At 40.5% G+C, this 25,654-nt stretch overlaps 1 protein-coding gene across 4 annotated transcripts in view; it reads right to left on the reverse strand.

Annotated features, from left to right (window-relative positions):
* Window positions 1-25,493, reverse strand: part of TRMT1L (tRNA methyltransferase 1 like) — a 26,313-nt gene extending 820 nt beyond the window's left edge. The window contains exons 1-17 of one of the 4 annotated variants that reach the window (XM_054979678.1): window positions 25,401-25,483; window positions 25,210-25,304; window positions 21,803-21,955; window positions 15,487-15,639; window positions 14,319-14,426; window positions 13,455-13,568; window positions 13,121-13,185; window positions 11,589-11,718; window positions 10,770-10,893; window positions 9,132-9,211; window positions 8,528-8,777; window positions 6,165-6,377; window positions 4,535-4,725; window positions 3,769-3,847; window positions 2,824-2,990; window positions 1,535-1,591; window positions 1,184-1,310 (exon numbers count right to left, since the gene is read on the reverse strand). In XM_054979678.1, coding sequence (XP_054835653.1) covers window positions 1,184-1,310; window positions 1,535-1,591; window positions 2,824-2,990; window positions 3,769-3,847; window positions 4,535-4,725; window positions 6,165-6,377; window positions 8,528-8,777; window positions 9,132-9,211; window positions 10,770-10,893; window positions 11,589-11,718; window positions 13,121-13,185; window positions 13,455-13,568; window positions 14,319-14,426; window positions 15,487-15,639; window positions 21,803-21,955; window positions 25,210-25,300 — 2,102 coding nt within the window. In that variant the 5' untranslated portion in view covers window positions 25,301-25,304; window positions 25,401-25,483. The other 3 variants (XM_054979679.1, XM_054979677.1, XM_054979680.1) reach the window with 3 other exon arrangements.
* Window positions 25,494-25,654: the final 161 nt, after the last annotated feature.

A 25,654-nucleotide genomic window follows, 5' to 3' on the forward strand; every position in this document is an offset into this window, starting at 1 on the left:
CTAAGTTGGGTGAGTGGGCAACAATGTGGCAAATTAAGTTCAACACAGATAATTGTAAGGTAATGTACAAACAAAGAATTCAAACTTTAAATACATGTTGATGGGGTATAAACTGGCCAAGAGCAAGACTGAAAGAGGTCCTGGGGACAGCCCAATGAAAATGTTAACTCAGCAGCAGTGAACAAAACAAACTCCATGCCTGGGGCTTATTGGGAAAGGGAAACTGCAGTTATATACCACTCTTCTAGACAGATTAGTACCCCACCCAGAGCAGTGAACAAGTTAGTGTCATTATTATCCCCACAATACAGCTGGGGAGCTGGGGCTGAGAGGAATGGCTTACCCAAGGCCACCTACTGAGCTCATGGCAGTAGTGGGATTTGAACCAGTAGAGTGCTGATTCGCAGTTAAACCGCTTAACCTAAATGGCTGATACTGTAATGCCCTTTTCTATGGTGCAACCCCATTTGGAATACTGTGTACTGTTCTGGTTGCTGTATCTCAAAAAAGATTCCGCAGAGCAGAAAAGTTACAGAATAGGGCTTCCAAAATGATCAAAGGATCGGTGCACCTTTCCGATGAGGAAAATCTGGGACTTTTCAATTTGGAAAAACATAACTAAGGGGGGGGAATAAGGTTTATAAAATTATGCACAGATTGGAAAGTGTGAATAGAGAGGTTTCCCCCCGCCCGTAAGACTACAATTTGCAGGCACACAATGAAGTTGATGGGCAATAGGTTTGGGTTGCACAAAAGGAAATACTTCTTTACTCCATAAGTAATTAAATTGTCGAATTCTGTGCCAGTGGACATCATAATGACCGTAAGCATAGATGGCTTTAAGAGGAAATGAGACAGATTCATGAAGCATAGATTCATTCATGGCTACTAGCCATGCTGCCTAAAAAGAACCACCACGTTCAGAGGGCAACATGAGGGGAAGCCCTTGGCCTCTGGGCCTTGTCTGCTGGCCCTCCAAGGCATCTGGTTGGCTGCTATGTGAAACAAGATGCTGGACTAGATGGACCACTGGTCTGATCCAGCAGGGTTCTTTATGTTCATATGCCTCCCCCCCACCCCCGCATTCAATCTCAGTTATATTTTTAAAATAGGACATTCTGGAAGGTATTCATTCAGTTTCTTTAAGTCTGAAACGACTTGAAGGCGCATAACACACACTTACTTTGGCATGTTCATTCCTTTAATACTGTGTCTATGGATATTATAATAAAAGGCAGGATGTTCAGCATTACTCTCAAGCTTCTGTCGTTTCACTCCGTTTTTGTTCATGTCACTACTCTTTCTTTTTCCTGGAACATAGATAACATTTAAAGATGTCATATCAACGGTGCAGAAGAGCCTTTGAAGTGCAGGTAACTCAAACGATGAGAGCCCAGCATTACTCGCCAATAGAAAATCCTGATGATTCATATACTTTTAGAGCTAACCTGTAGTTACTACAGAAGATTACGTGCTATCCCTAGGACAACCTCAGCTAGCCATCAGGGTATATGCCTTACTGCCTGCTACCTACCGTGTACAACGTAATCTGCTGCAGCATCCGGTGTCTTAATAAACACGCCACACTCTTCTAAAAGGCAAGGAAATCAGAATGAGTTTGGGTCAACAAGGGTAAATAAGTTCTCTGAACCAGAAAAAAATGAATAACCAAAACAGCACTTTTACCATATAAGGGCTAACACTCCATAACCAGCTGAATAGCTGCCAATGTTTACCATGCATTGATGCTTTCACTGGGGTGCTGTGTGCTGAAATCTTAGATCTGTTCATTTAGGGGGACATCTGTAGTTCTCAGAAGCCTTCAAGCATTTTTAGTTGTCTGGCTGTGTGCCATCATATTAATATATTGCATATCACCATCCTCCACTAGGTACTCAAACAATGGGCCATAGTCTCTTACTGTCAGTGTCGCACTTTGTGAGTGTAGCTAGAACTTGCACTGTGTACTATTCCAGCTTCAGCACGAAGCCAGTGTTCTGGGAGAGTTCATTACTGTAAGTACACAGAAGTTCTTAATGGCACAAGGAGTTGATGAGAGCCAATCCTCTGCTTGAGCCTTGCAGAAAAGGATGTTTGGTCTAATTATAAGGTCGTATGTGCCATTGATGCTTACTGAGGCCCAGAAAAATGCATGATGTACTATTTTCTTACAATAAAATTGCAGATAGAAACAGTGACATACACTGAGAGACGCATTCTTTTGACCTTATGTACTGAAAATAGGTTGATAGCTACACCACTATCCTGAATGGAAATGTTAATACATAGTGACTTTCACCACAGCACAGTAAGTCAACATGATTATGAGCGTTTGTGAAATTCCATCCTAAGTAAAAGGGATGAGGCTAGAAGGGAAGCATACAAAGGTCCAATTTATTAGCCCATAAATATTCCCCTTCACATCTGTGGTACCTTTCTAGAGAAGCACTCAAAACTGAGAAAGTGACTCCAGTGAAAGGGTAGGTCATACTGCAACCAGACCAGAGGATTAGCAAACAGCCTTTTGCTAACTTAGGATACTGGACTGGAGCACATGCTCTTGAGTAAGAACACTTGACTTAGCTAAATACTAATCGCTAATGCTATTCTAACAAAGCTGAAAAATTCCAGACTTTGAAGCAGGTGAGCATCCATCAAATTAACAAGAGTCTGTAATACTATACATAATTGGAACTTCCAAAATAATGTGCTTATATGCAAAACGGCTATTGCTGTTAATTAGCCATTGCTTTTGTAGAGTTTATTCAGGTGCAGCTTTTAACCTAGGGGATTTTGAAAAACTTAGCCAGTGCATCTTCTCACCTTGTTTGTTATGGCTGCTGGGGCCATGGATTGAAAACTGTTTGTGAGTCGTGCATTCTGCTTCACAGAGTAAAGTTTTTAAAAGAGTCTGGATGTCATCCAAACCATATTGAACTGCTTCAAACAACATTCTTCTTAGAAATCCAGTGTTGAAGAGGGATCCTGACCTGGGAAAGAACAGAATCCAGGTCTTTTGAGAAGAGCATTTAAAAACTAGAGCCAATGTTTATTCAATAAACAAGATGAGATTCTTCAACTGGAAGATGACAGTCTGGGAAAAGATTTTGCTCCCAAGGTAACAGGGTTTTCCTTTGCTTTCAGCCTTTTAAGGGACTTGTGTGTTCCATGCAGTGTTAAGCACTTTCAATAAACACTGGCAGTTCCAATGTCTTCACCTTCTTCTCTGAAGATGAAGGGTGCCTAACACCAACTATGCCTAGCACTACAATGCTTCTTAACTCTCCTGTGGTCTTCAAACAGCAGCAGGCAAAAAGTTCTAGAAAGTCTGGAGGCTGTTTCATGTCATTTTGATTGGTCATAATAGTATTACCTGGGTTTTTAAAAAGATGATCAGTGGGGTATCTGAAGGCTCCTGGGGCTATGCTTGGTGAAGTCATTCCACAATGCTTGCTGAAGTTGTTTTAACCTCATATAATGACTTCTCTAAGGTAGTAAGAACTAGCAATCTTTAGCATCCTTCAAGCAGGGATCATAGTCATGGCCTGATTGTTTTCCTATCTTTACCTTGTCAGTGTTGCTCAATAGTTGTAGTGCTAGGCTCCAGAAAGTGAAGAAATGAGCTGTTTGAGTCTCCTGAGCATAGGGCTCAGGAAAGATTAAGTGACCTTTCATAGCACTTTAAACATTAAACTTCCCTTTGATGGCCATCACTGACCCCTTTGTGATGCCTTCCTGGCTATTTGAAAACTGAGAGAAACTACGTACCACAGAGGACCAAGTTCAACTGCTGTCTTCCCTGTCATGCTGCTGTGGCAGTCACAAGGGAGCTGCCGATAAGGGTTCTCTGTAGGAAAGAAGTAGTCGCATTTATTTTATAAGCAAACGTGAGACTTGTTTTCAAAAAAATCATGAATCAAATGGAAGTGAGATAAGATATGCTAAGTAAAAGCAACAACTAATGATCAAGAATGCTTGAAGCAATTGCCTGCAACAGCTGTTAACAGGTGCCATATGAGTCAAGATGCAATGCCATGGCATCAGGGTACCATTTCAGAATCCAGTGAGAGGTGATTCAGCAAAGCAAGTTGGCTTGTTGGCTTTATTTTCTCTCTGTTACACCTCACTGAAGTTTGCTAAGGCATACAGGCAGGCAATTCCTTTCCAAGGAGTAAAGGAATTCCTTTCCTATGGTACAGTGAATGGTGTTAGACTTGGCCAGGAGTTTTGGGTTTTGAATTCTTGCTCAGCATTGAGAGATAAGCATTAAGTCTAATCCACCTCACAAGAATGGGGCAGGAGCGAATGCCTGCTGACCTGAAGGAAGAGTGGGATAAAAAACAATAATGGTCATTTTCATGCTGGAATGGCCTGTCATGCTCACTGCAGTACCAAAAGGTTAAACTTTGTTAAGACTAGTTTTTCAACAACCACAAAACCAAAACTGGCTCTGTGATGGCTGTATTTTCATCAGTTTAATCTCACTGGTGGTAACCTTATATTACCACACATGCATATTAAAACAGACGGTTACCTTCTATCATGTTGCCCTCTTTCTTAAATACCCTCTCTTCACACCACTGACAGTGAATGAGGTACTGAATTTTCTTGACCGTATCATCTGCAGGAGATGGTCCTCTTAATACTCTCACTGCTACAAGAACAAAATGTTCAAGGGCCACTGCAAACAAAACTTCAATGCCTTTGTTGCATCGTGCGGCAGCTCTGCAAGAAGACATGCCATCAGTAACAGAGTTAAGCAAAAACTTGCTCTTCCTAGATATCCTGTTTTGTACACAGGTTTCAGCTATAGCTGAACCTGGATAATGTGATTGGTCGTGAGTGACTATCTATAGTGACTGTGAAGTTCATGCTATTAAAGCTAACCAATGACCTTCAGTCTTAATTTTCTACTTTCACATCAATACATTGTGCTAGCCGCCAAGTCATTTGGTTAGATTTCTGAGTATGGTTAAGGGCTTCATATAGCAGGAACCTAACATCTAAGAACTGTTGTTCTTTTTTAAATACATACAGTCAATTATTGAAATGAGACATAACTGAAACCGTCAAAACAATGTCTTAAGCCTACTCCTTATTGAGATTGTAAATCTGGGTCAGGCTGATTAATTTTAGATTGCAGGTGGGATGTACAAAAAATGAAATAAAACCCAGCAACATAGAAAACTAGGTATCAGGGAGAAGGGTCCTGGCCTGGCCATCTTTCTATGCATTTTCTATTTTTGCCTCAGGTGTGCCTTCCTTCTAATGTAGACTGAGGCTATAGGAGAGTTCAAACATTAAAGAACGACAAAAATGTAGACACTGGTGCAGTTCCTGAGAGTAAACTTGCATCTTTTAAAAGTAGTACGAGTAGCAGCCCATTCGATGTGTGACACTAAATGAAACTAAAATTGTACACTAATAAGAATGCTGCAACACTAGACAGGCTGACACATTTTAACAGTTCTAAATGTCTTCCTTTGCAAATCTGAGAAAGAGATTAGTGTGGGGGGAGAATGAAGGTGAACTTGAGGCCTGCTGAAGTTGATCCTATCAGCCTCCTCTTTTCTCACACATGCAGCTCTGGAAAGCTCAATTAAATTTCCATGCTGGAACAAGTAGGAAGGGGCAAGACTTCACTTCTAATATCTGAATTGCCACTATAAACATTTACTCTTTCAGCTGTAAAGCTGAACTCGTAGTATCTCTTTGCTAACAATCAGGAGTTAGCTGTTTCCTGCAGCTGTCCAAAGTTAAAAGCAGAGATCTCTCCCACGTTTGTTACATTGTTCTCTAGATCTACACAACATCATGCTGAACACTACTTATAATAAGCCATGTATGGCATCCACCAGGGGCTCAATCAATCCCTTTTGATACTAATAATGGGGACTGAAAAAGACTGTTGATTACCTTGTAGGCCACAGCATGTGCCTGTTGTTCTGCATTTAGCTTTGTGAACCACATTGCGTAGTCCTGCTTTGAACTATTTAATTTGCATTTAGAAGCATGCCCCTTTCTAGCTAATTCTTGAAGACTGTTGGAATGTAAGACACAGAGAACCAATTTCCCACAGTCACTATATAAGAGAATTTAATTGTGGAAAAATTCTGCTTACATCTCATACTAGACAATTGCCATTCAAAAAATTGTAAGCGTACCTTGCCACAGCAGCAACTACCATGCGAACAGCCAGTTCTTTGTAATACTCTGTCCTGACAATGTTGCAGCCATAGTGCCGCTGAGCCACATGCTGAGCCTTGGAATAAAGGGAACTGATATCGGTTGATGTCACTGACACAATGCCAAGGTTTCTTACGTTTCTGAAAGCTGCATCTAGATAGTTCACTGAAGATCCAAATGGGTCCAGATGTCTGTCGGGTAGAGAGGGCAAGAGGACATAAATATACTTTAAAAATCAAACAGTAGATTTATAGTTCAATCTTATTCACGTTTACTCAGAAGTAAATTTCACTGGGTTGGCTTCTACAAATGGCAAAGAGAAGCAGATGTTTCAAACCTTCCTCTTTGACTCTTCCAACTCATGGTGGTGGTGGTGGTGGTGGTGGTGAGTTGTTGGAGCCTTGTGGGCAAAATGTTATGCACATAGGGGATGTAGGGAGAAGAGGGAATCGGGCACCCAATCCCTTCTTCTCCGTAAAAGCTATCATCAGATCACTGCCCTGTAGCATTTTGTTTGTAGGGTCTAACCCACTGATAATGACATAACTCATTTACTAGTAAGTATCCTTAGAGTTGTACACATCTGCTCATATCCATACTATTGTCTGAAATAAAATAAAATGTGGGTACCTTGGTCACGTCATAGGGACATTACCTATTTGCTTTATTCCTCCAGGCTCTCCTCTGGATGCTGGACACAATACCAGCTAAGTTTGCAAGCTTTTATTCTCAGGAGGTATGCACAGCTATATTTCCCCAGCTAAATATAGCTTCAGTTAGAACACCAGCTGAACATCTTGGAAAGTCATGACTATATTAAAGTTATCCATGTTTTGTTCATGTTTTAGTTATTATAATATGCTGTATGCCTTTGATAACCACCTGAAAATTTCAAAATGCTGTGTTGATTAAGAAACGCTGCAGTAAACACATTTTGCAAGGTCTGCAATTGCTTCCCATTTAATTACAGATGCCAGTGTGGGTTTTGCCCTTTAACTCAATGATCTGCCTCCAGAGTAGCCAGAACATTCACTCAGATCTTCCTCAGAGGCCCTTCTATAGATCCCCTCCCATCTCAGGCAAGGCTGACTGTTTAATATGATGTGACTATTTAAATGATTTCTGTCTTGCCTTTCCATTAAATAGGTTAAAGGTGGCTAAAAAGATACAATAAATATAATCTTACAGCTAAAAAGAGATGGATCATTATACAACATCACATTTGTTTGTCTGGTGCTTCCTCTTTAAGTAAAGGTAAAGGCAGACCCCTGTGCAAGCACCGAGTCATTACTGACCCATGGGGGGATGTCGCATCACGACGTTTTCTTGGCAGACTTTTTGCAGGGTGGTTTGCCATTGCCTTCCCCAACCATCTACACTTTACCCCCAGGAAACTGGATACTCATTTTACGGACCTCAGAAGGATGGACGGCTGAGTCAACCTTGAGCCGGCTACCTGAACCCAGGATCGAACTCAGGTTGTGAGCAGAGCTTGGGCTGCAGTACTGCTGCTTACCACCCTGCGCCATGGGGCTCTCTTCTTCCTCTTTGGACATCTAAATTCCAAAGACTTCTTTTGTCTCGGCAGGTTTTTGGTTGATCCTCCCAAAATTCAACATTTCTGGGTCCAGAATAGGTTTCTTTAGGAACGGACACATGCCTGCCCACTTCAAAGCAGGGGCAACTACCCCTCTCTCAAGGAGGCATTTACTGTCTCCTGGACCCAGTCTATCAGCACCGCTCACCCCCCACCCCTAGCAGCAGATTCAAGCAGTCAGAAGGGGCAAGTATTGTACAAGCAGGAGGTAGGTCTTAAATTTTCAAGTATCTTGTACACAGCCTTGGACTGAACAAGTTAAGTGGTATCCCACAGAAAAGTATTAAGTGGCCCACTTCCTCTTGTAAGCCAGAATCCAATAGGCCTCTGACTACTTGAAACAGTTCTACAGGTCTACACTGTGCGGATGCAATGGCAGCAGAATAAACTGCTTCTCTGACTGGATTTGTTTCATCTGTTAACTCTTGCACAAATCAAATTTTGAAATAAAAAGGGATATAAATAATTTTAAATAAATAAAGCCTGCCTGTTAATTTCTGCAAAATTTCACTTCAGGTGTGGAAACATGCTTCTAAAAAATCCAGTTCATCAGTTTATTCCATTTTATATTTTTCTGTAACTGGATATTCCATAAAATGTAAGATTTTGTCACTATAAATTAACCGCTCTTGTTGTTTGCAAAAATATTATGATTTCAGATCTTCTACAATGAGCTATAATTTTCTGAGGATCTGATAAACATCTTGGGGGGTGGGGGGAGTCTTGATATGAGAGGCAACTTACATAAAATCAAATGCTCTCAAGTGCATGATGACATTGGCATCCATTTGTGTCACCTCAATGGCAGGAAAGTTTTCCTCCCCTTCTTCCACTGTTTCATCGCAGTCATCTTCCTCTTTGCTGCTCATCATCACCTTCATCTTATTTAAATGACAGTTCTCATGTATCATTGTTACAGAATTCTCATTATAATCATTAATTGTGACCTTTACAGAATTTCCGAGATGCTTTGCCCACTGTAATCCCATTATACCTAGAATGCAAAAGACATGCAAAAATATATTTATATGCACGCAATATGTAAGAACTTTCACTTTTTTCTTTAAAATAATTTCCAGAGAAATAGGCTTGCATTCTCAATATATGTAGTGAACAACACATTCTTCTAACTTCTTCGTATACACTCCAAATTGAGTTTGCTCCCTTTAAGGCTACAAAATGTGGTGGTATTTGCTCCCGCCACAGCTGCCAAAATCAACAGGACTTTTACAAATTCTATTCGAAGTATCTATGTCGTTCCAATATTAGTATCTCCTTTGCTGGGATGGCCAGGCACACGACACAATGTGTATTCAATTTATTTAAAAAGTGAATCCAAGTACACTACCAGTGGCTCCAAATGCATCCAGACACTCCAAAGGTTTCCGCTCCTCAGCTAACACAGCTAAAGTACAGACTATCAATTGCCTAAAAGAAAAGATATAATAATGAAAGCAATGATAAAAATAGACAGTTGTTATTGATTTTTGTTTGATTTTTAAGGGCATTATCCAAAGAGAGTTTGCAAAATATCATCAAAAAAAGCTTTTTCCTCTGTAGCTATCCTGTCTTTAACTAAGCACAGCAAGCAAAACAAGTCCTTCCTTACAGAGGCAGAGGGTTTTTCTTCTCTTTTAAAACAGGTCTATCAGCACCAGTACACTAGTTCTTTGGGCAGCTAATTGTCCTTATGGTTCCAAGTTCCTGACTGATCAATGGATCCATAATATTCCACTGATAAAGCCTGTTAATCTTTTTTTCTCAGGGAGGAAGGTTAGGGGGAAATTTAACTCATTGGGGACTGCCTTGGAGAAATGTTATGGCTATTAAAACCTCAGTGAACTAGTTTACTGTCGCTTTCAAGCCTACATTTTCCTCCGTGAATCCAGGGTGGGATTTTTTTTAACCATAAGCCCACTTCACTCAGGACATTTGGCCCTCTCCTTTCAAATGAGGAGGTCATCACTCTCTTTGATTAAATTCAGGAGAGGATTCACGCAGGTATGTGTTTCATGATTAAGTTTTGCTGCACCAGCAACTTAATATGAGGGCAAAAAATACTGTCTTTCAGCCATTTCCCTGGCTCTGAGAAGGATGATGGAAAGTAGCTCCCTCCTTCAGAAACTCAGCTGTAGAATGGAAAGCAGGAGCTTTCCTCCCCCCACCCATATAAACATTCTTGCCCAAAGAAACCCAAACCTCCTTCGGTCCAGTCTACAATCCTGACATATCTACCTGAGAGTGAATCTTATTGAATATTGGAGGACTTACTTCTGGTTAAACTCGCATAGGATTGCACCAATAGGAGTAAATTACAGGCACTTTGCACATGCTTTTAATCATTTTGTTATCAGAATTTCTGAAAAATCATTGTATCCTGAAAGCAAAGACACTGGGGTGCATGAAAGTCTCTTTTCTGAAACTAGCACCCCACCATCTCATATTTTCTGTTTCATAAATCTTACTCTTCTGATGAGTATGTTTAATGGTGGGGTGAGGGAGGTGGGGCAACATGGCAGGATTTCTCTCTTGCACTTGGTATTCCCACTGTTGGTGCAAACACAGCAAAAGGAGAGGTGCTATTAGGCAGGCACCTGCACAGGGATCAGTTAAGTGTTAAGGAACTGTACTGCTTTGCTTAACTGTTTTTTCAGTGTTATTGCAAGGAAGGAGGTATGGGGACAAAATCAGAATTAGTTGGCTCTGCCTACCATTGATTGCTCTGCCCACCAGCCCCAAAGGATAGCAGCTACCACTGATGGAAAGTCTGCCAGGAATTTTTACAGTTTTATGTCCATGGTGTGCCTGATGGGTTCTTGGTTCAAATCCCTCCTTAGTCAGGGGCACGTTGACTGACCTTTGGCAAGACTCTGATTCTGTACTACAGCAACATGAACTGCCTATTGGTTTCTGTGACTGTGAAAATGTGAAACGAAAATATTTTTTAAAGTTCCTTAAAATAAGCCCGTAAAATTTTATTTCTTACCTGTTAAGCTTCATTTTTGGATTAAAATAGGAATCTGTTTTCAGCGGAGAAGAATAGTTAGGAAGGACTTGTATATCTGTGTCTGCTTCTTTCAGTACTTCATGTGCAGACTTAGGAGCATGGGCTAAGAATATTTTTCAGAATGGAAGAAGAGGTATTAGACTGTGTGTGTTTGTGTTTTCTATGACATTCAAGAAGCACCCAAAATTATTAGATCAATATTAGTGTTATCTCAGAATACAGCAGTCATCAAACAAGAGACATCCTAGGCTATAAGAATTCTAATCGTACGGAACTGAGTTTTTGAAGATATTTCACATATTGGATATTGAAAGACAGGATTACAAATGTATTTTGGACACTGGATATTAGATTTATATAAGAAAAAAAGGATGAAAATCTAGGGACAAATGCTCTCTCTGTGGGCAGGAAATTGGCTGTGAAATATGACAATTGCATTACTTTCATGAAAGCTAAATCTTAAGGTACAAGCTACATGCCTTGGGGTACTGATTGCTTTGCTCTGCCTTGCATGTACTGTATAAACACTAGAATAAAATATGTAACACTGAACAGCTCTCAAACATCTTCATCCATCATAGATAAAGGAGGTGAATAATGAAAGATCTATCAAAACGTTTTGCCCTTTAATTATATTGGAAGCTATGAAAAGTCCTTTAAAATAGCTTTGAATTTGGTAACTTAGATAGGGTGATATATTCTAACACACATTAATTGCATCACACATTCTACCTATAATATGAAATGAAAAAAGGCAAAATCTTCATAATTAAGCAACAGGGATGTGTAAATACTTACCGGAGCTATATCTAGATTCAGTTTCTCCTTTATTCACATGTCGTTTAACATGCCCTACCATATCAGTCCTTCGGGTAATAGTCGCTGAACAGATAATGCAGTGATAATGGGCTCCCATCTTTAGGGATATCTGCAACACACATTGCAAGCAGAGTTAAAGTGTATTAGAAAAGCTTTTCACTATTAAGATAAGACTCTAAAGGACAATAATGAACAACCATTAAACATAACTATGGATGATATCATCAAGAACACAGTATCTTTCTTCATGTTTCTCCCTGTCATCTTCTGTTAAATATAACAACTCTACAAGATGAAAAGCAAGTACCTTGACTTCTAATCTTTTCTTGCCTACTCATTATAGGCATTTTAACAACTCAATAAAAACATACTTTCCACAATTCCACGTATACTACTATTATACCACTCCACAAGGGCATCATTTTAGTCAGGACAGAAAAATAATGGCTAGGCTAATCTTGCAAAACATTTAATTAACCTGCGAAATGCAGGGTAAATTTACATTCATAGGTACAATATTCTATTTAAGCTTTTAAAAAGGGTTCTTAAAGTATCTTATTACAGAATATAAACAATCTATATAAATGACAAACAGTAAAATGGGCATATTATCATCCCTCTAGCCTGCTCCCCATTAAATACAAAATACGGGTATAAAGAGTAAGAATTTTTAGTTGGTTTTATTAATACTTAGATTAGTTTGGCCAAGCAGACTGGCTCTCCCATTGCATGCATGCCTTGGTGGGTTCCTTTCGCTGACCTGCTAGTTATCCAGCTATGTGACCTTATTTGGATATAAAGTGACTCTGCCATCATAAACAGGAGAGTATCAACAGGAGTGTTCTTTAACATCCTCAAATTCCTTATCTTGAGTTTGGTATGTAGAGTACTTGCTTCAATATCAGGTGTTAAAATTGATGCCCCGTCAGAAGAAGGCAGCTATCAATATGTATCAATATGTATGCATGGAAAAAGAACACAATTTGCATCTTTACAAGTTCAAACAAATTCCTTTTCTGATGTCTGTTCCATTGTATAAAAGCAAGTGCATTTGTCCTTGTGGGCATGCATTTTCTGCTCTGTCTGAACTGAATCGTTTGGGTGATCACTTGAATAAAACTGCTAGGTTTGCCATACTCTATTGCCTTCTTCCTGAGCTCAAGAGAACATATCAGGGTTTTCTCTAATTGGGCTTAGGAGAAAAATCCCTTTACACTTTGCCTAGGAAGGACCATCTTGCTCCTTCGTTAGCTTTAATTAATATAGCTCTTTTTCAGAAGGTATTTAAAACTAATCAGTTCTTTTCTTGACCTGTGGTGTTTTATATTGCTGGTTGTTCATTGATTCTCATTGCCAAGCTTTAGTATGGGTTTTTCTTTTTGTATATAGTGTGTTATTGTTAGGTTTAGCTGCTCGGCGAGCCTGACAGGACAGGACAAAACTGAAACTGAGCTATTCTTAATTATTATCTTGAAAAAAGACGAGCATTTGTATAACTAAGGTTGTTGTACCTGGTCTCCAGCAACATTTGGTTTCACAGGACGACAAGGTAAGTGACAGATGCACATTCTGTAGCCTGGAACGTAGAAAGGGCTTGGTAACTACACAACAGTACATGCACAGAGCACAGCGAGTAAGTTCTATATTGGATGGACCCTCGTTTTAAGCCAGCTGCAGACAGAAAAGTATCTTATCAACACTGATCACATTTAAGGGTCAAGTGAAGCTCAAAGCCCAAAGTTTTGGGCTTTGTCTTGCAACTTAAAGCTAGCCAAGAAGCAAAAAGCTTTACATTAAGTCACTGTTGAACGACAGCATCTACAACAGTATTTCAGCCATTTTTACCTTCAAATTCAACAGACACTTTCCAGTGGAGATTCTGAAGGTGGCGATGCAGTTTAGGACCATAACAAGCTTTGAACTTGTCTTCAGGGCACAGAGGACAAGGCTTCTTGCCACCTGGTAATGTAAATTAGACCAGAATAAGAAGAGATGCAATAACCCTAACAAGCGCCCATTTGATAGGATGTTGTCCCTGTCATTTGCTTTGCAGGATTAACTTGGACATTGTTCCAAGGTTTCCTAGACAACCATAATTGCTTTTCAAGCAAGCTCTTCAGGACCAAGTTTGATGGATCAAAACAAAACACTCAGCATCCTTGCAATCAAATTAGACTGTAAAGGAGATGAGAGCTGCTGTGGACTGCTTCACTTTGATCTCAGTTTGGGGCTAAGTTTATCTGAGTTGCTGGATCTTACTTCCCTTACAAATTAATTAAACTGTGCTAAATCTAAGGTTGACTATGCCAAAAACCAGGCAGGGGCTTGATGTCCAGTCTCTCCTCTCTCCCCACGTGCATGCATGCACTGCTGATGCCATTGCCAGTTATTTTCCTCTCCCAGCAAGACTAGTCCCCATAATGGGGCATGGAACTATCTGCATATCTCAATTGTTTTATTTTTATTCACCAGCACTCATGCAACCGCTGTTCCATACATGCAGATCTTTAATGAGAGCACATAGCCCTCTACCCTTTATGGCCCCTTATCTGGCTTGCAGATTACGGTCAATGATGTGCCCTCCCCAGCCGCTAGGTATCCAGGATTTGCTACTTTGCTGTAGTCATTAGGTTAGGCGCACTTCTAAGTGTCTAGCACCACACAGATTCTCAACCATACCTTTCTCTTTACTGGAGCTAGCTTAAATACCTGCCACATGAGGGTCTGTGTTCTGGGAAACGGCTGAGATTATGCCTTCTTTCAGATCAGCCAGTTTTTCTAGATCAGCAAGCGTCCTTTGAATTGAAATGTGTTTCTCTAGAACAAAACAGTTCCATTTTTTCAAGGTACTTTTTGGTTACATGGCAGTTGATAATCAAGCATTACTTCTTCAACAGCTTTGCAGCAACAGGAGCTTCACAGCCTGCGTCTCCTACCCTATGACATCTCTGCACATTCACCTAATCACATAGCACCAGCCTATCACTAACTTATAGTTCTCTTGCCTACTGCTGCTGCTACATCTGCTTGGCACGAGGAGGGGGGGAGGGGGGAGGAAAACAAAAGAAATAAAGTGTGCGGCTTTATTCTTTCTGCAGAGTTTAGCCAAAAAGCTGGTTTGGTGTAAACATCTCCTGCTTCAATGCATAATAAGCAAGTAAGCCTGCAATCCTAAGAACACTTTCCTGAACTCTTTCAGTGAGTAACTCTCACTGAATAAAATAGGACTTACTTTCAAGTAGACCTGATTAAGATTGCTCCCAAAGAGTGTCAGTGCCATAGCTCTTGTAAAATCAATGCCAGCCATAACATTCCTTTACTGACCCTTCCTACCGAAGTGCATAGCTTAATGTTAATACTCCCCATGGTTTTAATCACCTTAGTTTTATTTCAAAGGAACAATTTTCAAGATGTACATAAAACAATGTATGTTTCATAATTCTTAATAGAAAAGCAGTTCACACGTGGTTAAAAATGCATTAGCCTGCTTTGGCACTGAACTTGTATTTTTGGGGAGACAGTTTGAAACATTTGGTCTAAACACCTTAGTTGAATCACTCACTGTTTATATGGCTGTCATTTCAGTACAGTGCATGTATGAAGACTAGTATTAAGTGGTATATTAATTTAATCTTTAATGTTGTGGCTGAAAATTTTGGAAAAGACATTTTTAAAATGGAGAGGAAATTGGAATTTCAGACTGGAAGTACATTGTTCAATACTGTCCCCTAGAAAACATAGGCCAGAGAAGAAGCAATAACTACATCTTTTTATTCACTTGTATTTGAGAAAGCATGTTAAACGAGTATATTTCCAGAACCAGATCCTATAAATATCCCTAACACACCACAAAGATTTCTGCATTGGGTTAGCATACCTCTGGGAGATTCAGATGATGTATCCAGTAAGTTTCTATTAGGTTCCTCTATCATTTCTTGTTCTGTTTCTTCCTCTTTGTTTTCTGTTTCCTTCTTAGTCATTTCTATATCATGCTGATTTATTTCCATTTTTGTGGATACATCCATGCTATCTAGGGAAATGTTTTTAAAAAACCATGTTTAGTATCCATTTTAATTAGCTGCAGTAGTTGAAAATGTACTAATGCAGTATATGATACAAAATATTAAACGTAGCATATAAAGCATAGGCTTGAAAGGAGAGAGTTGGAAGTGATCTAGGTATGCCTGGGCTACCATTTGATTGTACAGCTTGAAATGCACAAGCTAGATCTGGGGGAGCCAATTGTGTGCCTTCCTATTTACATAAGTCAAGACCAGGAAAACCCAAGGCACACCTAGAATCTTAACAATCAATATATGTTTAATCTAAAGTATCATTAGCTTTCAAATAAAGATACATAGAAGCACATGGTTACTAAAATATAAGAGGCACATTATACTAGTACACAAATGCTGTGATTATAATTCTTATTACTAAAACCAAAGACTATTATTAACAGAGCATCAGAAGTATCCTGAAGAGTCACTTTCACACAAACACAGGCTTGGACATTGGAAGCAGTTGCTGAGAAGGTTCAAATTAGTTCATCCTTAGATCATTTTAGTGAACTGGGGAAAGGGGAACTTTAGAGAATAGTGTTACCTGCTCCCGACTTCTCTCAGTGGTGAGATGTTCCAAGAGCAGCCCTTACCTGGGTTGGTTCCCTCCGGAGGAGACCTGTGCTGTCTCTGTTGTATTTGCTTTATTTACAAATACGCAGGTAACACACAGGTGGAGGCAGAAAGGTATGCACTTCTATAAAGGAGCAGACCTACTACCTCACATCTGATCCTGGTCCTACACCTCCTAAGTCCTTTAGCCAGTTCAGGTCAGCATCTGTCTTCTTCTCTCACTTTACTAGAATCTAAACCTGCTTCTTCTTCACACACAGAAACACATTTGTTTCTTCTATTCAGCTGGAAGTGGGGTCAGGGGTCGTCCACCAAGCCCTGATAGGTCTATGGAGTGAGTAATTTCCTAACACTGAAGATTCATTAAGGTAATATCGACCATCGTTAAGAAAAATTACCATCCCTTTTGTCACGGGTCTTCTTTTCCCCAAGGTATCTCACTTTATGCCAGGCACACAGGACACAATCATTTACTGTGAATTCACAATATTTAGCTAATCGAGATCACAGATCTGTGGGCTTGCAACAAAGTAGTAAATCCTAACTGGGACACTAAAATTTGGGAATTTGGAAGCCTACCAATTTAAGTGATTATACATAGACTCTGACATGGCAGTGCTGCATATTTCATTGGAAAATGAAAATGCTACAAAAGAAAATGAAGGCTAAAATTTAGCATCAGGTCAGGGCAAACAGGTTCCCACAAGCTATAAGTAGCTACATTTGCCAGACAAAAGGGACAGTTGTTAGTGGAGATGAACAATAGAGAAGAGGAGCCAGAATTAATGGCTCTGGCTGCTGTAGGAGAACATTTGCAAAGGGGGACTTGCTGATATATTGTTAAGGAAATAGTTCTGTCCTTTAGTACACAAGGTTGAGAAAAGATGGGAGAGGGGAAACAAAGGACATGTTTCTGGGCTACCTGTTGTCTTAAACATGTGCTCCTATGAGCTACTTGTGCTTCATGTGGTCTAATGTCAGCTCTAGAATTGCTTGTGTTCTGTTTCAACATTCCTCCAACTCTGTATGGATTCTTATTAATGCTATGTCTTTGTAAAACTATTTACACTACGGCATTGTTTATGGAAATGTCCTTGAAACTGACTATACTAATCTCTCACTGTGTAATCCGCCTTGAATCTCAGTGAGAAAGGTGGACTATAAATGACATAAATAAAAAAATTAAAATAAAAGGGGAGAGGCCTGAGAGGAGAAAAGGATCACAGGAACCATGCCTAAAATGAAGGTTGCGTATCAGAGGAGAAATGTTATTTCACATAGTGGCTGTCTTGCCTCTAAAAGTAGTGTGTACATGCCAGGCATCCTGAAGACTATTCCCTTATATTTATTTATTTATTATTTATTTAATCACATTCCTAGACCACCCTCCCCGTCAGATGGGCTCAGGGCAGTTTAACAACAGTTTAAAACAGTAAAAACATTATAAAAACATTAAAACATTTTATCAAAACAATTAAAATTGGTGGATATAAAATATTAAAATACAGCATATCACTGTAACACTCCTAATCTCTAGCCATTGATAAAATAGGAGGATTACATCTCTGCATTCTCTCTTTGTACTTTCCACAATGACTGTACATCTGCGTCCACCTTAGTAATAGTGGATGGTAAACACTCAGCAGTTGCCATGGTGTCCATGGGCACCATGTTGGGCACTCCACCACTGGAAGTACATTCTCATGATTGTTTAATGTCAACAGATCTTTAGCATCATTTTTGCCACTCCAGCTGGCGTGATAAATGTAAAAGGGCTGTTTCTCATTTCATCTATCAACAGGCTGATTTTATGAAGGCAGATTCTAAATCACTAGTAACAAAGTCTGTTGTGGGGAAAAATACAACGGGATTTATAAAGAGGAGGGTGGGGAGGCGGGTATTGCCTCCTCATCCGTGACTGATCCCAGCTGGATGAAGGCAGGGGGCAGCCACTGCCACCTACTCTGCTTCTGATCCAGGCTGGGTGAAGGGGGGGGGGCAGGCATTGCCACCTGTCCACGCCTGATTCTTGCTGGGTGCTCCACACCTGATTCTGGCAGTGTGAAGGAGGGGTGGGCATTGCCACCTGCTCCTCTTCTAATCCTGGGTGGGTGAAAGGGGGGAGGGCACTGACGCCTGCTCAGTGCCTGATCCTGACTGGGTGAAGGGGGCCAGGCATTATCCATGCCTCATTCCAGCTGAGTGAAGGTGGGCATTGCCACCTGCTCTGCTCCTGATCCCGGCTGGGTAAAGCTGGGGGGCAGGGCATCATTGCCACCTGCTCCACTCCTGATCCAAGGTGAAGGCGAGGGGTGGGCATTGTCACCTGCTCCACTCCTGATCTGAGCTGGGTGATGGCGGGAGTGGGCATTGCCAACTGCTCCACTTCTGCTCCCAGCTGGGTGAAGGCAGGGGGCAGGCATTACCTCCTGTTCTGTGCCTGATCCCAGCTGGGTGGAGGTAGGGGTGGGCATCGCCACCTGCTCCACGAATGATCCTAACTGGGTGAAGACAGCAGGAAGGCATTGGCCCCTGCTCCGCTCCTGATCCCAGTTGGGTGAAGATGAGCGGGTGGGCATTGCCATCTGCTCCGCTCCTGATCCCAGCTAGATGATGAAGGGGGTGGGTGGGCATTGCTACGAGCTCCGTTCCTGATCCCAACTGAGTGAAGATGGGGGCGGACATCGCCACTTACTCCGCTCGTGATCCCAGCTGAGTGAAGGCTGGGGGCAGGCATTGCCACTTGCCACATTGCCACAAAGTGCTCTTTGGTGTCTCCAGGAATGAGCAGCATCCTTCTGAAGAAGAGGTTTTTGCAAGATCTGGCAGCCTCACTGTTCTTTACAAAATGTATGTCAGGGCTTTTCTGCGCACTTGAATTACTCCTAATTGTCTTGGCAGTCAATCCACAAGCAGTGGAATTGGTTTGGGCACAGTTCTTTTGCACATCTGTCCTCCCTCTGCATTTTCACAGTTGAGGAGTCAGTTTAGTTTCTTCCACATGTGCCTAAAATCATCAGGATTTTAAAGGGAGCATCTTGATGTCATTGGTGGTATCACAGCGTAAGTACCCCTTTTTATTTTTTGTACATGCTTACATAGACATACTAATATAAAGGATGGATTTTAAAAATATTTAAAATGAACACGTTTAAGAACAAAGAGAAATAGCAGGGGGCTTAACTGACACATGCAAGGCTGTTGGGGGGGACAGCACTTTTAGGAGGGGGGCTGCAGCTGGCTACTGGGGAGGGTTGTTGCAACAACATGACTTTCTGAAGTGACTTTCACTGAGCTGGCTGCATGAGCGCTCCTGTGCTTCACACTCACTACAGCAGCGCCCTCTGGAGGCACACCAGGGTAGGAAGCGAGTTGACTGGTACATGGTCAGCCTTTTATGTAGTAGGATACTGCAATCTGTGATTATAAACAATACTGCTACCTGTACTTCAAAAATAATATTGGAGAAAACAAAATTTCTTTCTCAGTGCCCTCAATGTGGACAATTCAAACTTGAGTCAGAAGGACCAAGTTTGATGGATCAGAACAAAACACTCAGCACCCCTGCAATCAAATTAGATTATAAAGGAGATGACAGCTGCTGTAGACTGCTTCACTTTGATCTCAGTTTGGGGCTAAGTTTATCTGAGTTGCTGGATCAAAGCTGGATCTTACTTCCCTTACAAGTTAATTAAACTTTGCTAAATCTAAGGTTGACTATGCCAAAAACCAGGCAGGGGCTTGATGTCCAGTCTCTCCTCTCTCCACACATGCATGCATGCACTGCTGATGCCATTGCCAGTTATTTTCCTCTCCCAGCAGAACTAACTCAAGCGCATCTCCTGGCTTGCAACTGGCAGAGTATAAAGACACCTCTAAGCCCCATAACAGTGCATGGAACTATCTACGTTTCTTAAATTCTTTTATTTTTATTCAACAGCACTCATGCAACCGCTATTCCATACATGCAGATCCCTAATGAGAGCTCATCGTCCTCTACCCTTCATGGCCCCTTATCTGGCTTGTAGACTACTGTCAATGATGTGCCCTCCCCAGCTGCTAGGTATCCAGGATTTGCCACTTTGCTGTAGCCATTAGGTTAGGTGCACTTCTAAGTGTCTAGCACCACACAGATTCTCTCTCATCCATACCTTTCTCTTTGCTGGAGGTAACTTAAATACCTGCCACATGAGGGTCTGTGTTCTGGGAAACGGCTGAGATTATGCCACCTTCTTTCAGACCAGCCAGTTTTTCTAGATCAGCAAGTGCCCTTTGAATTGAAATGTGTTTCTCTAGAACAAAACAGTTCCATTTTTTTCAAGGTATTTTTTTGTTACATGGCAGTTGATAACCAAGTGTTACTTCTTCAACAGCTATGCAGCAACAGGAGCTTCACAGCCTGCGTCTCTGCTTCACCTACCCTATGACATATCTGCACATTCACCTAACCACATAGCAACAGCCTATCACTTACTTATCACTCTCTTGCCTACTGCTGCTGCTACATCTGCTTGGCACGGGTGGGGAGGGGATGCAAAACAAAAAAAGTGTGCGGCTTTATTCTTTCTGCAGAATTTAGCTAAAAAGTTTGTTTGGTGCAAACTTCTCCTGTTTCAATGCATAATAAGCAATAAAGCCTGCAATCCTAAGAACACTTTCCTGAAAGTAAAGAGTCCATTACCATCTTTAAGACTAACCAACTTTACTGTAGCATAAGCTTTCAAGAACCACAGTTCTCTTTGTCGGATGCAACTGCAAATGCAAGTATCTGACGAAGAGAACTGTGGTTCTCGAAAGCTTATGTTACAGTAAAGTTGGTTAGTCTTAAAGGTGCAACTGGACTCTTTACTATTTTGTTACTACAGACTAACACAGCTAACTCCTCTGGATCTATTTCCTGAAAGTAACTCTCACTGAATAAAACAGGACTTATTTTCAAGTAGGCCTGATTAAGAATGCTCCCAGAGTGTCAGTGCCATAGCTCTTCTTGTAAAATCAATGCCAGCCATAACTTTCCTTTACTGACCCTTCCTACCCAAGGGTTTAAATTATCTTAGTTTTCTTTCAAAGGAACAATTTTCAATACATACATAAAACAACATTATGTTTCATAATTCTTAATAGAAAAGCAGTTCATACATGGTTAAAAATGCATTAGCCTGCTTTGGCACTGAACTTGCATTTTTGAGGAGCACAGTTTGAAACATTTGGTCTGAACACCTTAGTTTAAAAGATGAATCACCCACTGTTTACATGGCTGTCATTTCAGTACAGTGCGATTATGAAGACTAGTTTTAAGTGGTATAGTAATTTATCCTTTAATGTTGTGGCTGAAAATTTTGGAAAAGACATTTTAAAAATGGAGAGGAAAACTGGCATTTCAAACTGGAAGTACATTGTTCAATACTGTCCCCTAGAAAACATAGGCCAGAGAAGAAGCAATAACTACATCTTTTTATTCACTTGTATTTGAGAAAGCATGTTAAACGAGTATATTTCCAGAACCAGATCCTATAAATATCCCTAACACACCACAAAGATTTCTGCATTGGGTTAGCAAACCTCTGGGAGATTCAGATGATGTATCCAGTAAGTTTCTATTAGGTTCCTCTATCATTTCTTGTTCTGTTTCTTCCTCTTTGTTTTCTGTTTCTTTCTTAGTCATTTCTATACCATACTGGTTTATTTCTATTTTTGTGGACACATCCATGGAATCTAGGGAAATATTAAAAAAAACATGTTTAATATCCATTTTAATTAGCTGCAGTAGTTGAAAATGTACTAATGCAGTATATGATACAAAATATTAAACGTAGCATATAAAGCATAGGCTTGAAAAGAGAGAGTTGGAAGTGATCTAGGTATGCCTGGGCTACCATTTGATTGTACAGCTTGAAATGCACAAGCTAGATCTGGGGGAGCCAATTGTGTGCCTTCCTATTTACATAAGTCAAGACCAGGAAAACCCAAGGCACACCTAGATTCTTAATAATCAATATATGTTTAATCAAAAGTATCATTAGCTTTCAAGTAGAGATATTATCATTGTATATGTTGACTCAAATTCTGATCCTAGATCATAATAATAAACTTGATCTTGAAGCAGAGATACATAGAAGCACATAGTTAATAAAATATAAGAGGCACATTATACCACTGTGATTATAATTCTTATTGCCAAAACCAAAGACTATTATTAACAGTGCATCAGAAGTATCCTGAAGAGTCACTTTCACACGAACACAGGTTTGGATATTGGAAGCAGTTTCTGGGAAGATTCAAATTAGTTCATCCTTAGATCACTTTACTGAACTGGGGAAAGGGGAACTTTAGAGAACAGGGTACCCTCTCCCCACTTCTCTCAGTGGTGAGATGTTCTAAGAGCAGCCCTTACCTGGGTTTGTTCCCTCCAGAGACCTGTGCTGTCTCTGTAGTATTTGCTTTAACAATTAAAGAGTGCTATTTCTCATTTCATTTATTAATAGGCTGATTTTATGAAGGCTGATTCTAAACCATACTGCTACCTGTACTTGAGAAAAAATGTTGGGAGAAAACAAAATTTCTTTCCCAGTGCCCTCAATGTGGACAACAACTCAAACTTCAGGCCCTGAGTCAGAGGAATTTCTGTCCCGCCTATTCATTTTGCATTTGATATGGCATTTTGTGGGTCAAAGGGTGAGTTGGTAGTCTTTTGGCAGAAATTCCTTTGCCAGGTATAAGTGGCAAAATTTCATGATCCTGACCAGCTGCCAAGAAAAACTCTATGTAAATTTATGTGAGTTCAGTATTTTTTGAGATCAATTTTATTCAGTCATATGTCATAGGCAGAAAACAGAAAAAAATCACAAACATTAACAAATTTAAACAATGAAACACTTTAAAAGTGCACAGACTTACAATGTACATAAAATCAATGCAAGATTTCTGAAATAATAAGGAAACCTCTGTTGATTTTTCCCATTTTGGAAATGAACATATTCTGTCAATTTCATGATTCTCATCATCTTCTAAAACTCCCTAATAAGCCATTCTTTGAAGGTGTATTGATAAGTACTAAAAATAACTTTATTCAGTGGTTGGATATTCTGTACAAGGTCACGGGACCCAACACAGATTTATTTTCAGAGGTTGCAGCTGGAGGGGAAAAGGCAGTCTGCTCACATTCTGATTAATGGTACCCTTAAGTTATTTTTTAAAAATATAAATGCTGGTTCTTTTTACAAAAGAGAGGGACTGTGCATGTTCAGAGACGCTCGATTAAAACTCCTACCCCACTCCCTAAGACGTTTTCCTGCACCAACTCAGAGGAACTGAGCTTGAAATGCCAGAACTTTTTGCAAAAAATTTGACAATCCTAATATGCACAGCTGACTGACCCATATGAAGCTATATCAATTTTGCTCACAGGTAGTCATAATTTACATGAGGAGGAGAAAGAGTATGCACTCCAGTAGAGGAGAGGAAAAAATGGTTTTCCTCACAATCTTCTTTTGGGCAATTATATCAAATGAACTCTCTACAGAGAAGACAAAGCACTGCCCTCTTAGTTGCCCTTAGATGAAGTTTAAACTTACTGGGAAGTCTTTTTTTAAAAAAAAGGTCAAAAATTAATGTATGTTCCCTCAAATCTACTTTAGGCGTACCTCTTTGTTCTTATGCTTTTAAAAACAGAGTTGTTGTGTAGTATAGTGGTCAGAGAGATCTAGAAGAACCAGGTGCAAATCCCCACTGTGTCATGGACACATGGGCACATCATACATACTCAGCCTAACCTACCTCACAGAGTTATGATGATAAAATGGAGCGAAGAGATGATGTAAGCTGCTTTGGATCCCCGTTAGGGAGAAAGGCAGGGTATAAATTAAGTAAATAACTTTTTTCTTGCAGATCTCCCCCCTTCTCATCACCCTTTTGAGAAGTCATTACGCTATTTGACCTAGGTCAGTAATCCCCAAACTGTGAACCAAGACTTGGGCTACTCCAGTATAAGCCACTGAAAACAATGTGACAGAAGACTAAAAGTGGACTCCAGTGTCCGTCCATGCCATGGCCCCCTTCCAATAATCTTCCATCTCCTATTTTTGCCACACCTGGGCATAACCATATCATTTATACAGAGGTGTTCCAGAATTACTTTCCCTCAACACCTTCCCTCCACACCTTCTCTGCAGTACTCAACATTCTCAACTTGCCCCCTCATCAATAAACATACCCTGCAAAGTAAAGAGTCATGATGCATCATAGATCCAGAGGAGTTAGCCGTGTTAGTCTGTAGTAGCAAAATCAAAAAGAGTCCAGTAGCACCTTTAAGACTAACCAATTTTATTATAGCATAAGCTTTCGAGAATCAAGTTCTCTTCGTCAGATCAGGCATCTGACGAAGAGAACTTGATTCTCGAAAGCTTATGCTATAATAAAATTGGTTAGTCTTAAAGGTGCTACTGGACGCTTTTTGATGATGCATCATGTATCTGATGAAGAGAACTGTGGTTCTCGAAAGTTTATGCTACAATAAAGTTGGTTAGTCTTAAAGGTGCTACTGGATTCTTTATTAGAATTTATTAGTATTTTGCGACTACAGACTGACACGGCTAACTCCTTTAAATCTAGACTCAGCATAGTGACTATTCTGAATCCTTGCAGGAAAGTCATATACTATCAATTAAGTCATAAACATTAGCACAGTCATCCTTTATTTTTACACAGTCTAACGGTAAGACTTTTTTTCTTTACGGGTGTAAAAAGGGAAACGTGCCTCTATTTTCAATATAGCATTCCCCTCAAAGATAAGGCGTGCCACATCTGTATATCTGGGAAACACTGACCTAGGTACCTAAGGTGTGTACATGATTATACTCTTCCCTCAAGCCAGCCGGATGATAAGGAGGGCCCGGGAGAAAGACAATTCTCCGGCCAAGCCCAAATCTCACACACTGGACAATTCCTGATCCCCTCCAGTCGGTCCTTACTGAGCGCCTCAGTTTCCTCCTCGTCGTCTTCCTCCTCTTCCAGACGACTCTGGGGGCGGAACAGCAGCATCTCCCCATTCTCTGCCGCCATTTTCCTTTTAGGTAAAGGAAAATAAACGAAGGGGGAAACGACCTTTATTCGGGAAGAGAGCGCGCCGCTTCAAAGAATCCTTCCTTCAGTATAAGCCTACCTGGCTGTGGTCGCGGAGTGGAGCTGTTGACAGCGAAACGCCTCAGGCGCCTGAAAATTACATTACCCAAGATGCCCCGAGAGAAACCTCCTCTTCCCCAGAATGCAGCGCGAAGAGGCAAACTGGCTTCTTGCGGGAAACGTTAAGAAAAGGTTTCCTCTCCCAGAATGCTCGGCGGTAAAGTGGAGAATTTCTCACTTAAACCGAAAAATAACAAAAAGTTACACAGATTCTCAGCCAGAGAAATAGGAAGG

Source organism: Eublepharis macularius, chromosome 5 (assembly GCF_028583425.1).
Source record: "Eublepharis macularius isolate TG4126 chromosome 5, MPM_Emac_v1.0, whole genome shotgun sequence".
Classification (NCBI taxonomy): domain Eukaryota; kingdom Metazoa; phylum Chordata; class Lepidosauria; order Squamata; family Eublepharidae; genus Eublepharis; species Eublepharis macularius.